The 17,321-nt window shown below is 34.0% G+C and overlaps 1 protein-coding gene across 3 annotated transcripts in view; it reads left to right on the forward strand.

Moving 5' to 3' along the window:
* LOC137018008 (ethanolamine-phosphate cytidylyltransferase-like) overlaps nt 1-4,634 on the forward strand; it is a 35,527-nt gene extending 30,893 nt beyond the window's left edge. For all 3 annotated transcript variants that reach the window (XM_067382853.1, XM_067382855.1, XM_067382856.1), the window contains one exon: nt 854-4,634. In XM_067382853.1, the coding sequence (XP_067238954.1) occupies nt 854-968 (115 nt within the window). In that variant the 3' untranslated portion in view covers nt 969-4,634. The remainder of the gene's footprint in view (nt 1-853) is intronic.
* The last annotated feature ends 12,687 nt before the right edge of the window (nt 4,635-17,321 follow it).

Consider the following 17,321-nt stretch of genomic DNA (forward strand, 5'->3'; position numbering starts at 1 on the left):
ATTCTTTGATAAAGTCAGTATGGTGCGCTGGTGGCCTGTATACAGTAGCCAGCACAAATGTCAACTTACATAATGTTACATAAAGCACCATCACTTCAAAGGAATTATATTTGAAATTCTTTTGAATGATTCTGAATATATTACTATAAATTACAGCAACACCTCCCCCTTTGCCTTTCTGTCAAGGATTGTGTCGATAATCATAACCTTGAGGACTAGATTAATTTAAAGTAATGTAATCGTCTGGTTTTATACTCTGTGGCGAGTCCTACCAGTCCGGTCTGAAATAGCCAGAATATAAACACTTATTATTAGTGTACCATAATGATTCAGGATAAGACAAAAACACGGTTTGGAAAATGGATTCATGTTGTATATTCTCATTATATAATTTTTGTAAAATTTTAACACAAAAAAAGCTATCCCTTTAATGCACTTATGATGGTTCAGCTTTTACAAGCAGACATTTGTAGCTTGTATGCTAGTTAAAGCTCCTACATTAATTCTTCTCTGAGAAAAAAACTCGACAACAAATATGTTTTGGCCATATGGCATGTATAGCAGCTTACTGTATGTACAAGCGCATGGCAGGAGTAGTCTCATGTTTAATGCTAAAATGTTATTTCTAAAATGTTAGTTCCAAAACTCCAAACCTTTCATTTATCGATTACTGTAAATTGTGAAAATGCACTATTCATGGTCAGGTTTGAGTGAAACAACTATAGAAAGCAAGTCATGATGCAAGTTAAAAGAATGTGATCTCAACATGTCTGCCTCCCTAAGACGTTTTCTAATGGACAAGCACTGTCTGCAATTATCAATGCAACGCTAATATTATTATCTCTTGTGCCAGGTTGCTGTTTGAGGCAAGAAACCAGAAAAAAGAGGCCAAAGAGATAGCAGTGATCCAGGCCATGAAGCGACAAGAAGAGGAGAATGCTAAAGAGAGAGCACAGGCTGTGCTGTAGGGAAAAATACATCTTCAAAGACTAACAAAACCCAGTACATGCAGTTGACACTTTTCTAATGTTTCTTCCACATACTGGACTTACATACTGTCAGAACACCAGCAGCTGGAAGCACCTTTTATTGCTGAATTAGCATGTGTTGTTTTGAGAGCTGTGTGTTCAACCTGATCTCACTGGAAAACGCAACTATTTTACGAGGTGGCAATTTCATATTAATTCATGCAATGTGAATCGTAGAAAACACACAATTTTGAGGGAAAAAAGCATGAAGGTCCACCCCTAGCTAACCACACCTCTAACATAACAGTCACTGGGGGATAAGCAGATTGTATGGAAACCAATGAATGAGATTGCATGAATTCCTACGAATTAGCCACCAATTTGCCAAAACGTAAAATAATTACGAACTGCCATGAGATTGTGTCATTGTGTCTGTTTAGCAGACATCTGCTTCTGTGAACCTCTCCCACTCTCCACACTCTTCATCATTCCACTCGGATCAGATCTACTCACCGAGTAAGGAAGGAGGAGGGTATGTGTGCACTTCTGAGGACCAATGTGACTTACAATACATGACCTTTACCTCTACATGTAAGTCCAGAGATTCCAGTTTTGCTTGGAAACATAAGTCCACTGGAAGAGTATTACAGTTCTGTCCTAATATGGTTTATTCATGATAAATAATTAATATATATCTGTCATAATCAATGGCTAATCCTCATATGAAGTTTTTTTTTTTTGTAAAGCACTCCAGAAAAGTGAACTGTTCTATAAAAAATAGGATATGCTGTTTAACAAACATGCATTTTAACACGTTCTTAAAAAAAACTTTTTTATGTTTATTATTTTTTAACTGAATCATTGTAACTAGTGAAAAGGATAAAGGAACATGTTTCAGGGTGGCTCTTTTTGTTAGATGGATTTTTGTTTTGTTAGATGGATTTTTGTCAGTGTCACATTCTTGTAGTTAGATAGGGGATAGATTGGAGATTGTTCACCCAAAAAGGAAAATTTTGTCATCACAGCTAACAAAGTTTTGTTCTAAGAATGTTTTCCAAACATTCTGTTTTGGTTATGGAAACATTAAAATGTCCAGATTTCTTAATGTTAGTGGAACTTTATTTTTTAGGTTAGAATGATGCTCCAGAAGCATTATTTCAACTAAATTTTTATAAACAACTCAACATCACAGAAAAATCCTTTGTGTTAAATGAACACTACTGTTCTATACTCTACTGTTCTAATGTCTATATTGGTCCAATCTACAGCACTGAAGCAACTGCAGTTAATTCAGTGATTAAAGTTTGACTTTATTTCTGTCATACGTCTACAGAAGTTTTTATTGAGAATGAACAGAGGTTTAGATGTTTATGTTTTATTAAATGTTTTTAATTGAAGTCACCAATATATTGATCAGTGTTTGTTTTTAGTTGGGCTCTTCTCTTTCAGCAGTTGCAATTGTGTCTTCATAGAAAATTTTTGCATTGATATAAAAAAAAAAAAAACAGATCAACTTGTCTACTGTAATGGCAATCAAATGACTGCATTAAAGTGGTTTAAAAACTGCTTTTTCTGTAATTTCATGACTGACTTAAATAGTAATGAATCTGTTGTGATACAAAGATCCCTGTAATTTAACGCTGAAGTTCTGTGTTCTGTGTACAAACCTCAACAATGGTGACAATCAAATATTCAAATATAAATAGTAAAAGAGTTCAGTTGCATCATTTATTCATGACACTGGGAGTCATGAATGAGTTCTGTATACTGGCTCCCATCATGCACTGCAGCATGAAGCATATCACCATTGTTGAGTTTCATATGCAGATTGTTGATGTCTATGAGTGTCTAAATTAAAGCGTAGTTAATAACTTCCTGCTCACAATATGTTTTCATTGTATTTTCAGAATATCCGATCATCCCAACAATGCTGGATCTCTATAGTATAACATGGTCAGCAGCACAATATTGAAATGCATTAATGACAAAATATACTTTTAATCAGTGATTAGACTTCAGATCAGGCCATTTCATGATGTCACCATTAATTAATTGTCAACATCACTGTTTTGACTTCCTTTGCCACAGTACAATTGTTTTATGAACTCACAGTTACAACAGCCAGAGGAAAAACTAACAAAAAACAATCAAGAGTCAAGAGTCCAACTACATGAAACACTGATCACCATAATGGTGACGTCAAATGTTTGCTCCACTTTCTTTCAGTGATTTTACTCAAAAACATCAGGTGTCATCACTAGAGTGGTGTTCATTAAATACAGGGATTTTTACTTTGTAGCATCCACCTTAAGCCAAAAAGTAGTGATCCTTAATATTTGAAAGACGTTCAAAGAATGTTTCTGCCAACATCATGAGAACATTCATCAAATACTAATGACATGTTGTGATTTCATGAACATTGTTTTGGAAGTTGGGAACAATAGCTATGGGACAGCCTACAAAACTTTCACATGTTGGAAGGGTGTTCTTTTAAAACATCAAACACAATCTTATTCATTTGATGTTAGTTGTCATTCAAGTGTTTAAAGGATGTTTGAAGAATATTGTTCTAAGAACGTTATCTCCCATCATTATGAAGACATTTAAAAAACCTTCTACAAACCTTCTTGTGCTAATAAAGACCAGATAACGTTTAACAAACATTCTTTTAATGTTACTGGAAGAATGTTTGTTCATAACTTTGAGAGAGCGTTAGCCAATGTTATAAGAACGTGCCCTGTCAGATAGCTGGGGTTATTCACTCACCCTGTTCTGGAGGAATAGGTTTATATGATTTAATGTTCAAGATATGCATTATTTTTCTTATAATTTACATTGTTGCTGCACCTGTTTTCACCCTCTGTCTAAACACTGTTCACCTGCTCTCAGTATTATCGTAAATTCAAGTTTCCTAGGTAAAAATTGCATATGAACGCCCCCATTTCGAAAGTTGAATGTGATGAGCTTGTAATCACGACTTCAGAAGTGGGAATTATCACAATTCCGATAACACGTGAAGCTTTCTGCTCTGATTGGTCAGCCGGCCCCAGTCTGTTGTGATTGGTCTACTGCTTAGATCCTGTGTTGGACAAGTAAATAATGTCAGAAATAATGGCAGGACTACAAACGCGGCATTTGAAGCAGGTGTTTTCAGTTGGATAGATCAACTCCCTTTGGCATAGATTATGTGCTTTGCAGATTGTTTACATGCAGAGATAGCTCCGACACACTAAAGGAAAGGTAAAATAATAAAAAGCATAATAGTTCTCCTTTAAATGTTGAGCAAGCAAGCTCATTGGCTGCAGATCATCTTGCATGTAGTGATGATGTAATTGTAACAGATTGCACTAAGGGCACTAATCAGTTTCATGACTGAACAAATTTTGCACATTCTGCCTAACATCTTCTGTAATTCTCGGAAGAAAGTAATACAGGCCTAAACGTACATGAGGGTGAATTAATGCAAAGTTTTAATTTTTGGGGAGAAGTATTCCTTTAAACTAAGATGTTTAAAGTCTCTGTTGTTATAAATGGATTTTCAAATTGAATAATATTAGCCCTTTAGAGTAAAAATGCTGATCCGGGGTTAGTTCCTTGTTGTTTTGTATTTTACGTAGACTGGTTTTAAAAAATTATTTTACATAAACTTTTTAAAATGACTTTAGAGACAGCTTTACAGTCTGCATATATAGATGGTTTTATTTCTTATGTACGTGTGTACGCCATCCTTGGAACTTGTTTGTAAATGTTAAAATATTTCTGGAAACATAATGGTTACATCCCAGATGTCCAAAGACTGAAAGGTAAAGCCTATGCGAGTTTGCAGAATGTGCTACCAATTATAGCCACAAGAGGTCCTCTTATCTTTGGAAATCTGATGTTATGATAATTCTTATAAACAGAAACCATAATGGACTGAAACTGTTTTAATGTGATGTGCTATATAAAGTGTTTAATAATAACTAGGTAATATTTAAAACAAGAAACCTCTCTCTGACATTATGATAATGGTTTCAGGGATTATTTAAATGAGTTTTGAACTGACTTTCATTAAGTTTTGATTAACTAATTGATTAATTAATTTTCATTTATTTAAAATGTAAAAGGTTGTTAATGAGTGTTGTTTTTTAAGCATATAATGAATTACGTTTTTTTTGTTGGAGAAAAATAGCACATTAATTCTTCCTGTATTGTAATCATAAAAATGCGTGTTCTTCAAGGGCACACTAATGTATATATATGTCCTTGGAAATAAAATACTTTAGTATACATTTTCATAATTGTTCATATATATAACCCTCATCAATAACCAAATCATGGTGTTATTTTTATTTATTTCCTAAAATTCAAATGTATAATTCATTTGGAAATGCAGGGTACTGCAGATATTTACTCTCTTAATCTCCTTGTCTGGTTTAATAAGACTACATTCGTATGACATACAGTTAAATCCACACAAATCATACAAATAAATAAATATATAAATATGTGAGAGATCATTTGTGCCTACAAAAATAGTTTAATTAACTATAATGATATGGTTATATTTGACCATAGATACGCTAATATATAAGCAAATTTCAGGAATGGTTATATTTTAAAGAGTTAGTTCACCCAAAAATAAAATTTCTGTCATCATTTACTCACCTTCAAGTTGTTCCAAACCTGTATGAATTCAATTCTTCTGCTGAACACAAAAAAAGAAGATATTTTGAAGAATGTTGGTAACCAAACAGTTGATGAGCCCCATTGACTTCCATAGTATTTTTCCCCCATACTATGGAAGCATAGACTGTAAAAAATTAGTATGGAAGTCAATATAGTGGTGCAGGTATGACATCAGAACCCGGTAGTCTAATTCGCCGCTGGTTCCTTCGAGATGGGGTCTTATAATGGGTTTTCTCAAAATAGCCTCTGTTGAAATAAAGCCTGTGGTAAACATAACTTGACGATACTTTATTCTGACGTTTTATTCTAGAATGTAAATTACACACAACGATAGCAAAAATAGAAAATTTTGAAGCAGTTATATTCATTTCTGAAAATGAACATTTTTAAAAAGTAACTAGAAGACAGCTTGGGGTGTAGTGTGTGCAGTGTACGTTGTACAACAAAACGTCAAAGTATGGCCAAGTTATGTTTACCACAGGCTTTATTTTACTCATAAATTGAAAAACCCCATTATAAAACCCCATATATACTACTATGGAAGTCATTGGGCCCATCAACTCTTCAAAATATATTTTTTTATGTTCAGCAGAACAAAGTAATTCATACAGGTTTGGAACAACTTGAGAGTGAGTAAATGATGACAGAATTAAAATTTTTGGGTGAATGCACTTTGTAGATATTTTTTGTTATAAGTTCTTGGAGGTGCTAATTATTGAGTGCATTTACATCACCATTAAATCACTCTCATGATCACTATCATGACATAGCAAACCACTATCATCAAACCATTATCTCCAACGGACAAAATCTTGCCCTACATTTTTTCTTGTTCCAGAAGCCATTTGACTCAGGGATAAACGTCACAATAAGAAAAAAATAAATATTGCAATTTCCATTTCAATATAGGCTATGGATATTTTAAATTACAGTTTTTCTCAGTCGCTTTGGAACATTTCTCAGATCAGAATTGAAATTCTCAAAACTACCTGTTCAATTCTCACATCATTGTGTCACTTGTGCACATCAAAAAAGCAGTTTCTCATTTCTTTGAACAAGTTGCAAATGCTTTGGTACATCCATGCAAATGATTATGTACAATTCTCTGTTGTTTCCTACATTATCAGTTGCTTATGTCATGTTGATCAAAATGTATTATATTGGGTCTCTGTTGAATAGTCTCACCCCCCACAACATTTAGGCACAAGCTCATAGCATAAGTCTTTACATGCAAAATGGTTGAACAAGTTATCATAATGTCAAGCATATTTCTATACTTTCTATATTTCCATTAGACTTTTTTCTAAATCTGTCCTGAATTGGTAAATTGCTCCCAGGTGAATCTTGACGACATGACATGACTCAATAACGACATGACTCAATGACTCAATGACATGTTCTGTCAATAAAATACAGTACAAACAGTAAGAGAGTAAATTTGAATATTTTCCATTCTCTTGCAATTACACTCACACATACACTAAGATGTAACTTTTAATTGACAATAATTGTCATCAAAACTTTAGCCATAGTTTCCATCAGAATGTCCCTCCAGAGTAAACGGTTATATTGAGAACATGACTAAACAATTTGACTGTCTTATCCGTACACAATGACACAAGGACTTGTCATTCTGATGGCACTGACATGTTCATTGACACAGATATTTACTTTTGAGAGATAAAATAAGGATTTTGAGTAAGAGAGTGGCTTTTGCAGGTTATCCAAGGTGTTTTGCTATTTGTACAAATTGTTTTGAGAAATGCACTTACTGTTTTGCAAATTGTGAGTTTGATTCGAGAAATGTACCAAAGCGACTGAGAAAAACTGTAATATCATTCTTATATAGGCCTACTTAGAATAATCTGCTATACGAATAAAATGCTGCCTTACGAGGACACATTTCAAGGTAGTAAGGCATCAAGGCACGTCCGAATCCAATGTTAACTCCCTCTCTCATGAGATATATACTTATATATATATATATAAGGTATATACCTTCATCTGATCGATTTTTGAAGGAAGCACAGATGTATCCTTAGCTGCCTTTGATATCCCACAATCCTGTGCTTTCCATTCTGTGACAGACTGCGTCCGAAAACCTAGGTAGCTGTCTTGCTGCCTCTCTATCTTATAAGAGAATGACTTGTACGGCAGCGTTTGTGCATGAAGGTACCTCACGAAATTGATTTCGGACAGACTTCTGAGGCAGTGTAACAGTTTAATGATCTACAGCAATATAGCGTGAGCTTTGGTGAGAACTAAACAAATATTTAATTACTACAGTAGTAATTTCTCGATAGAAATGATATCAAAATTGAAATATGTTGATCAAAATCGTACATTTGTACAAAAACTGAGCAGCAAACGCAACTTTCGGACGCCATCTTTATTTTTCTAGCTCAACTGTCACAGAATGGTGTTCGTAGTTCTGAACTGAATCCTCGTCCAACGCGCAATGGGTTGTGGACAATATTAGCCTTGTTTATAGTGTGCACGGATCCACACTTCGAAAATCTACCGGAAATAGTAGACCATCCGGGGACTTTTGGCATACTCTTTTCAACATACTATGCTTTGGGACATACTTATTTTAATCTCACATACTATTTAGGATGGATAGTATGGACATTGGGATGCAGGGATTGGCTTTAAAAATTCCTCATTATGTCATGTGACGTCACGTCCCTAAAACGCAATTTGAACAGGTGTGGTGCACTAGCGTTAACGCAAATATCACGCTTCTGGCGTTTTAAACAAGATTTTATATAGTTTTAGAAATGTTTCGATGTTTTGACTTTTCAACATCCCTGCAGGTAAGTTAAATATGATTTTTTAACTGAATCATTGTAACTAGTGAAAAGGATAAAGGAACATGTTTCAGGGTGGCTCTTTTTGTTAGATGGATTTTTGTTTTGTTAGATGGATTTTTGTCAGTGTCACATTCTTGTAGTTAGATAGGGGATAGATTGGAGATTGTTCACCCAAAAAGGAAAATTTTGTCATCACAGCTAACAAAGTTTTGTTCTAAGAATGTTTTCCAAACATTCTGTTTTGGTTATGGAAACATTAAAATGTCCAGATTTCTTAATGTTAGTGGAACTTTATTTTTTAGGTTAGAATGATGCTCCAGAAGCATTATTTCAACTAAATTTTTATAAACAACTCAACATCACAGAAAAATCCTTTGTGTTAAATGAACACTACTGTTCTATACTCTACTGTTCTAATGTCTATATTGGTCCAATCTACAGCACTGAAGCAACTGCAGTTAATTCAGTGATTAAAGTTTGACTTTATTTCTGTCATACGTCTACAGAAGTTTTTATTGAGAATGAACAGAGGTTTAGATGTTTATGTTTTATTAAATGTTTTTAATTGAAGTCACCAATATATTGATCAGTGTTTGTTTTTAGTTGGGCTCTTCTCTTTCAGCAGTTGCAATTGTGTCTTCATAGAAAATTTTTGCATTGATATAAAAAAAAAAAAACAGATCAACTTGTCTACTGTAATGGCAATCAAATGACTGCATTAAAGTGGTTTAAAAACTGCTTTTTCTGTAATTTCATGACTGACTTAAATAGTAATGAATCTGTTGTGATACAAAGATCCCTGTAATTTAACGCTGAAGTTCTGTGTTCTGTGTACAAACCTCAACAATGGTGACAATCAAATATTCAAATATAAATAGTAAAAGAGTTCAGTTGCATCATTTATTCATGACACTGGGAGTCATGAATGAGTTCTGTATACTGGCTCCCATCATGCACTGCAGCATGAAGCATATCACCATTGTTGAGTTTCATATGCAGATTGTTGATGTCTATGAGTGTCTAAATTAAAGCGTAGTTAATAACTTCCTGCTCACAATATGTTTTCATTGTATTTTCAGAATATCCGATCATCCCAACAATGCTGGATCTCTATAGTATAACATGGTCAGCAGCACAATATTGAAATGCATTAATGACAAAATATACTTTTAATCAGTGATTAGACTTCAGATCAGGCCATTTCATGATGTCACCATTAATTAATTGTCAACATCACTGTTTTGACTTCCTTTGCCACAGTACAATTGTTTTATGAACTCACAGTTACAACAGCCAGAGGAAAAACTAACAAAAAACAATCAAGAGTCAAGAGTCCAACTACATGAAACACTGATCACCATAATGGTGACGTCAAATGTTTGCTCCACTTTCTTTCAGTGATTTTACTCAAAAACATCAGGTGTCATCACTAGAGTGGTGTTCATTAAATACAGGGATTTTTACTTTGTAGCATCCACCTTAAGCCAAAAAGTAGTGATCCTTAATATTTGAAAGACGTTCAAAGAATGTTTCTGCCAACATCATGAGAACATTCATCAAATACTAATGACATGTTGTGATTTCATGAACATTGTTTTGGAAGTTGGGAACAATAGCTATGGGACAGCCTACAAAACTTTCACATGTTGGAAGGGTGTTCTTTTAAAACATCAAACACAATCTTATTCATTTGATGTTAGTTGTCATTCAAGTGTTTAAAGGATGTTTGAAGAATATTGTTCTAAGAACGTTATCTCCCATCATTATGAAGACATTTAAAAAACCTTCTACAAACCTTCTTGTGCTAATAAAGACCAGATAACGTTTAACAAACATTCTTTTAATGTTACTGGAAGAATGTTTGTTCATAACTTTGAGAGAGCGTTAGCCAATGTTATAAGAACGTGCCCTGTCAGATAGCTGGGGTTATTCACTCACCCTGTTCTGGAGGAATAGGTTTATATGATTTAATGTTCAAGATATGCATTATTTTTCTTATAATTTACATTGTTGCTGCACCTGTTTTCACCCTCTGTCTAAACACTGTTCACCTGCTCTCAGTATTATCGTAAATTCAAGTTTCCTAGGTAAAAATTGCATATGAACGCCCCCATTTCGAAAGTTGAATGTGATGAGCTTGTAATCACGACTTCAGAAGTGGGAATTATCACAATTCCGATAACACGTGAAGCTTTCTGCTCTGATTGGTCAGCCGGCCCCAGTCTGTTGTGATTGGTCTACTGCTTAGATCCTGTGTTGGACAAGTAAATAATGTCAGAAATAATGGCAGGACTACAAACGCGGCATTTGAAGCAGGTGTTTTCAGTTGGATAGATCAACTCCCTTTGGCATAGATTATGTGCTTTGCAGATTGTTTACATGCAGAGATAGCTCCGACACACTAAAGGAAAGGTAAAATAATAAAAAGCATAATAGTTCTCCTTTAAATGTTGAGCAAGCAAGCTCATTGGCTGCAGATCATCTTGCATGTAGTGATGATGTAATTGTAACAGATTGCACTAAGGGCACTAATCAGTTTCATGACTGAACAAATTTTGCACATTCTGCCTAACATCTTCTGTAATTCTCGGAAGAAAGTAATACAGGCCTAAACGTACATGAGGGTGAATTAATGCAAAGTTTTAATTTTTGGGGAGAAGTATTCCTTTAAACTAAGATGTTTAAAGTCTCTGTTGTTATAAATGGATTTTCAAATTGAATAATATTAGCCCTTTAGAGTAAAAATGCTGATCCGGGGTTAGTTCCTTGTTGTTTTGTATTTTACGTAGACTGGTTTTAAAAAATTATTTTACATAAACTTTTTAAAATGACTTTAGAGACAGCTTTACAGTCTGCATATATAGATGGTTTTATTTCTTATGTACGTGTGTACGCCATCCTTGGAACTTGTTTGTAAATGTTAAAATATTTCTGGAAACATAATGGTTACATCCCAGATGTCCAAAGACTGAAAGGTAAAGCCTATGCGAGTTTGCAGAATGTGCTACCAATTATAGCCACAAGAGGTCCTCTTATCTTTGGAAATCTGATGTTATGATAATTCTTATAAACAGAAACCATAATGGACTGAAACTGTTTTAATGTGATGTGCTATATAAAGTGTTTAATAATAACTAGGTAATATTTAAAACAAGAAACCTCTCTCTGACATTATGATAATGGTTTCAGGGATTATTTAAATGAGTTTTGAACTGACTTTCATTAAGTTTTGATTAACTAATTGATTAATTAATTTTCATTTATTTAAAATGTAAAAGGTTGTTAATGAGTGTTGTTTTTTAAGCATATAATGAATTACGTTTTTTTTGTTGGAGAAAAATAGCACATTAATTCTTCCTGTATTGTAATCATAAAAATGCGTGTTCTTCAAGGGCACACTAATGTATATATATGTCCTTGGAAATAAAATACTTTAGTATACATTTTCATAATTGTTCATATATATAACCCTCATCAATAACCAAATCATGGTGTTATTTTTATTTATTTCCTAAAATTCAAATGTATAATTCATTTGGAAATGCAGGGTACTGCAGATATTTACTCTCTTAATCTCCTTGTCTGGTTTAATAAGACTACATTCGTATGACATACAGTTAAATCCACACAAATCATACAAATAAATAAATATATAAATATGTGAGAGATCATTTGTGCCTACAAAAATAGTTTAATTAACTATAATGATATGGTTATATTTGACCATAGATACGCTAATATATAAGCAAATTTCAGGAATGGTTATATTTTAAAGAGTTAGTTCACCCAAAAATAAAATTTCTGTCATCATTTACTCACCTTCAAGTTGTTCCAAACCTGTATGAATTCAATTCTTCTGCTGAACACAAAAAAAGAAGATATTTTGAAGAATGTTGGTAACCAAACAGTTGATGAGCCCCATTGACTTCCATAGTATTTTTCCCCCATACTATGGAAGCATAGACTGTAAAAAATTAGTATGGAAGTCAATATAGTGGTGCAGGTATGACATCAGAACCCGGTAGTCTAATTCGCCGCTGGTTCCTTCGAGATGGGGTCTTATAATGGGTTTTCTCAAAATAGCCTCTGTTGAAATAAAGCCTGTGGTAAACATAACTTGACGATACTTTATTCTGACGTTTTATTCTAGAATGTAAATTACACACAACGATAGCAAAAATAGAAAATTTTGAAGCAGTTATATTCATTTCTGAAAATGAACATTTTTAAAAAGTAACTAGAAGACAGCTTGGGGTGTAGTGTGTGCAGTGTACGTTGTACAACAAAACGTCAAAGTATGGCCAAGTTATGTTTACCACAGGCTTTATTTTACTCATAAATTGAAAAACCCCATTATAAAACCCCATATATACTACTATGGAAGTCATTGGGCCCATCAACTCTTCAAAATATATTTTTTTATGTTCAGCAGAACAAAGTAATTCATACAGGTTTGGAACAACTTGAGAGTGAGTAAATGATGACAGAATTAAAATTTTTGGGTGAATGCACTTTGTAGATATTTTTTGTTATAAGTTCTTGGAGGTGCTAATTATTGAGTGCATTTACATCACCATTAAATCACTCTCATGATCACTATCATGACATAGCAAACCACTATCATCAAACCATTATCTCCAACGGACAAAATCTTGCCCTACATTTTTTCTTGTTCCAGAAGCCATTTGACTCAGGGATAAACGTCACAATAAGAAAAAAATAAATATTGCAATTTCCATTTCAATATAGGCTATGGATATTTTAAATTACAGTTTTTCTCAGTCGCTTTGGAACATTTCTCAGATCAGAATTGAAATTCTCAAAACTACCTGTTCAATTCTCACATCATTGTGTCACTTGTGCACATCAAAAAAGCAGTTTCTCATTTCTTTGAACAAGTTGCAAATGCTTTGGTACATCCATGCAAATGATTATGTACAATTCTCTGTTGTTTCCTACATTATCAGTTGCTTATGTCATGTTGATCAAAATGTATTATATTGGGTCTCTGTTGAATAGTCTCACCCCCCACAACATTTAGGCACAAGCTCATAGCATAAGTCTTTACATGCAAAATGGTTGAACAAGTTATCATAATGTCAAGCATATTTCTATACTTTCTATATTTCCATTAGACTTTTTTCTAAATCTGTCCTGAATTGGTAAATTGCTCCCAGGTGAATCTTGACGACATGACATGACTCAATAACGACATGACTCAATGACTCAATGACATGTTCTGTCAATAAAATACAGTACAAACAGTAAGAGAGTAAATTTGAATATTTTCCATTCTCTTGCAATTACACTCACACATACACTAAGATGTAACTTTTAATTGACAATAATTGTCATCAAAACTTTAGCCATAGTTTCCATCAGAATGTCCCTCCAGAGTAAACGGTTATATTGAGAACATGACTAAACAATTTGACTGTCTTATCCGTACACAATGACACAAGGACTTGTCATTCTGATGGCACTGACATGTTCATTGACACAGATATTTACTTTTGAGAGATAAAATAAGGATTTTGAGTAAGAGAGTGGCTTTTGCAGGTTATCCAAGGTGTTTTGCTATTTGTACAAATTGTTTTGAGAAATGCACTTACTGTTTTGCAAATTGTGAGTTTGATTCGAGAAATGTACCAAAGCGACTGAGAAAAACTGTAATATCATTCTTATATAGGCCTACTTAGAATAATCTGCTATACGAATAAAATGCTGCCTTACGAGGACACATTTCAAGGTAGTAAGGCATCAAGGCACGTCCGAATCCAATGTTAACTCCCTCTCTCATGAGATATATACTTATATATATATATATAAGGTATATACCTTCATCTGATCGATTTTTGAAGGAAGCACAGATGTATCCTTAGCTGCCTTTGATATCCCACAATCCTGTGCTTTCCATTCTGTGACAGACTGCGTCCGAAAACCTAGGTAGCTGTCTTGCTGCCTCTCTATCTTATAAGAGAATGACTTGTACGGCAGCGTTTGTGCATGAAGGTACCTCACGAAATTGATTTCGGACAGACTTCTGAGGCAGTGTAACAGTTTAATGATCTACAGCAATATAGCGTGAGCTTTGGTGAGAACTAAACAAATATTTAATTACTACAGTAGTAATTTCTCGATAGAAATGATATCAAAATTGAAATATGTTGATCAAAATCGTACATTTGTACAAAAACTGAGCAGCAAACGCAACTTTCGGACGCCATCTTTATTTTTCTAGCTCAACTGTCACAGAATGGTGTTCGTAGTTCTGAACTGAATCCTCGTCCAACGCGCAATGGGTTGTGGACAATATTAGCCTTGTTTATAGTGTGCACGGATCCACACTTCGAAAATCTACCGGAAATAGTAGACCATCCGGGGACTTTTGGCATACTCTTTTCAACATACTATGCTTTGGGACATACTTATTTTAATCTCACATACTATTTAGGATGGATAGTATGGACATTGGGATGCAGGGATTGGCTTTAAAAATTCCTCATTATGTCATGTGACGTCACGTCCCTAAAACGCAATTTGAACAGGTGTGGTGCACTAGCGTTAACGCAAATATCACGCTTCTGGCGTTTTAAACAAGATTTTATATAGTTTTAGAAATGTTTCGATGTTTTGACTTTTCAACATCCCTGCAGGTAAGTTAAATATGATTTTTTAACTGAATCATTGTAACTAGTGAAAAGGATAAAGGAACATGTTTCAGGGTGGCTCTTTTTGTTAGATGGATTTTTGTTTTGTTAGATGGATTTTTGTCAGTGTCACATTCTTGTAGTTAGATAGGGGATAGATTGGAGATTGTTCACCCAAAAAGGAAAATTTTGTCATCACAGCTAACAAAGTTTTGTTCTAAGAATGTTTTCCAAACATTCTGTTTTGGTTATGGAAACATTAAAATGTCCAGATTTCTTAATGTTAGTGGAACTTTATTTTTTAGGTTAGAATGATGCTCCAGAAGCATTATTTCAACTAAATTTTTATAAACAACTCAACATCACAGAAAAATCCTTTGTGTTAAATGAACACTACTGTTCTATACTCTACTGTTCTAATGTCTATATTGGTCCAATCTACAGCACTGAAGCAACTGCAGTTAATTCAGTGATTAAAGTTTGACTTTATTTCTGTCATACGTCTACAGAAGTTTTTATTGAGAATGAACAGAGGTTTAGATGTTTATGTTTTATTAAATGTTTTTAATTGAAGTCACCAATATATTGATCAGTGTTTGTTTTTAGTTGGGCTCTTCTCTTTCAGCAGTTGCAATTGTGTCTTCATAGAAAATTTTTGCATTGATATAAAAAAAAAAAACAGATCAACTTGTCTACTGTAATGGCAATCAAATGACTGCATTAAAGTGGTTTAAAAACTGCTTTTTCTGTAATTTCATGACTGACTTAAATAGTAATGAATCTGTTGTGATACAAAGATCCCTGTAATTTAACGCTGAAGTTCTGTGTTCTGTGTACAAACCTCAACAATGGTGACAATCAAATATTCAAATATAAATAGTAAAAGAGTTCAGTTGCATCATTTATTCATGACACTGGGAGTCATGAATGAGTTCTGTATACTGGCTCCCATCATGCACTGCAGCATGAAGCATATCACCATTGTTGAGTTTCATATGCAGATTGTTGATGTCTATGAGTGTCTAAATTAAAGCGTAGTTAATAACTTCCTGCTCACAATATGTTTTCATTGTATTTTCAGAATATCCGATCATCCCAACAATGCTGGATCTCTATAGTATAACATGGTCAGCAGCACAATATTGAAATGCATTAATGACAAAATATACTTTTAATCAGTGATTAGACTTCAGATCAGGCCATTTCATGATGTCACCATTAATTAATTGTCAACATCACTGTTTTGACTTCCTTTGCCACAGTACAATTGTTTTATGAATTCACAGTTACAACAGCCAGAGGAAAAACTAACAAAAAACAATCAAGAGTCAAGAGTCCAACTACATGAAACACTGATCACCATAATGGTGACGTCAAATGTTTGCTCCACTTTCTTTCAGTGATTTTACTCAAAAACATCAGGTGTCATCACTAGAGTGGTGTTCATTAAATACAGGGATTTTTACTTTGTAGCATCCACCTTAAGCCAAAAAGTAGTGATCCTTAATATTTGAAAGACGTTCAAAGAATGTTTCTGCCAACATCATGAGAACATTCATCAAATACTAATGACATGTTGTGATTTCATGAACATTGTTTTGGAAGTTGGGAACAATAGCTATGGGACAGCCTACAAAACTTTCACATGTTGGAAGGGTGTTCTTTTAAAACATCAAACACAATCTTATTCATTTGATGTTAGTTGTCATTCAAGTGTTTAAAGGATGTTTGAAGAATATTGTTCTAAGAACGTTATCTCCCATCATTATGAAGACATTTAAAAAACCTTCTACAAACCTTCTTGTGCTAATAAAGACCAGATAACGTTTAACAAACATTCTTTTAATGTTACTGGAAGAATGTTTGTTCATAACTTTGAGAGAGCGTTAGCCAATGTTATAAGAACGTGCCCTGTCAGATAGCTGGGGTTATTCACTCACCCTGTTCTGGAGGAATAGGTTTATATGATTTAATGTTCAAGATATGCATTATTTTTCTTATAATTTACATTGTTGCTGCACCTGTTTTCACCCTCTGTCTAAACACTGTTCACCTGCTCTCAGTATTATCGTAAATTCAAGTTTCCTAGGTAAAAATTGCATATGAACGCCCCCATTTCGAAAGTTGAATGTGATGAGCTTGTAATCACGACTTCAGAAGTGGGAATTATCACAATTCCGATAACACGTGAAGCTTTCTGCTCTGATTGGTCAGCCGGCCCC

This window comes from Chanodichthys erythropterus, chromosome 3 (genome assembly GCF_024489055.1).
Source record: "Chanodichthys erythropterus isolate Z2021 chromosome 3, ASM2448905v1, whole genome shotgun sequence".
NCBI classification, from domain to species: domain Eukaryota; kingdom Metazoa; phylum Chordata; class Actinopteri; order Cypriniformes; family Xenocyprididae; genus Chanodichthys; species Chanodichthys erythropterus.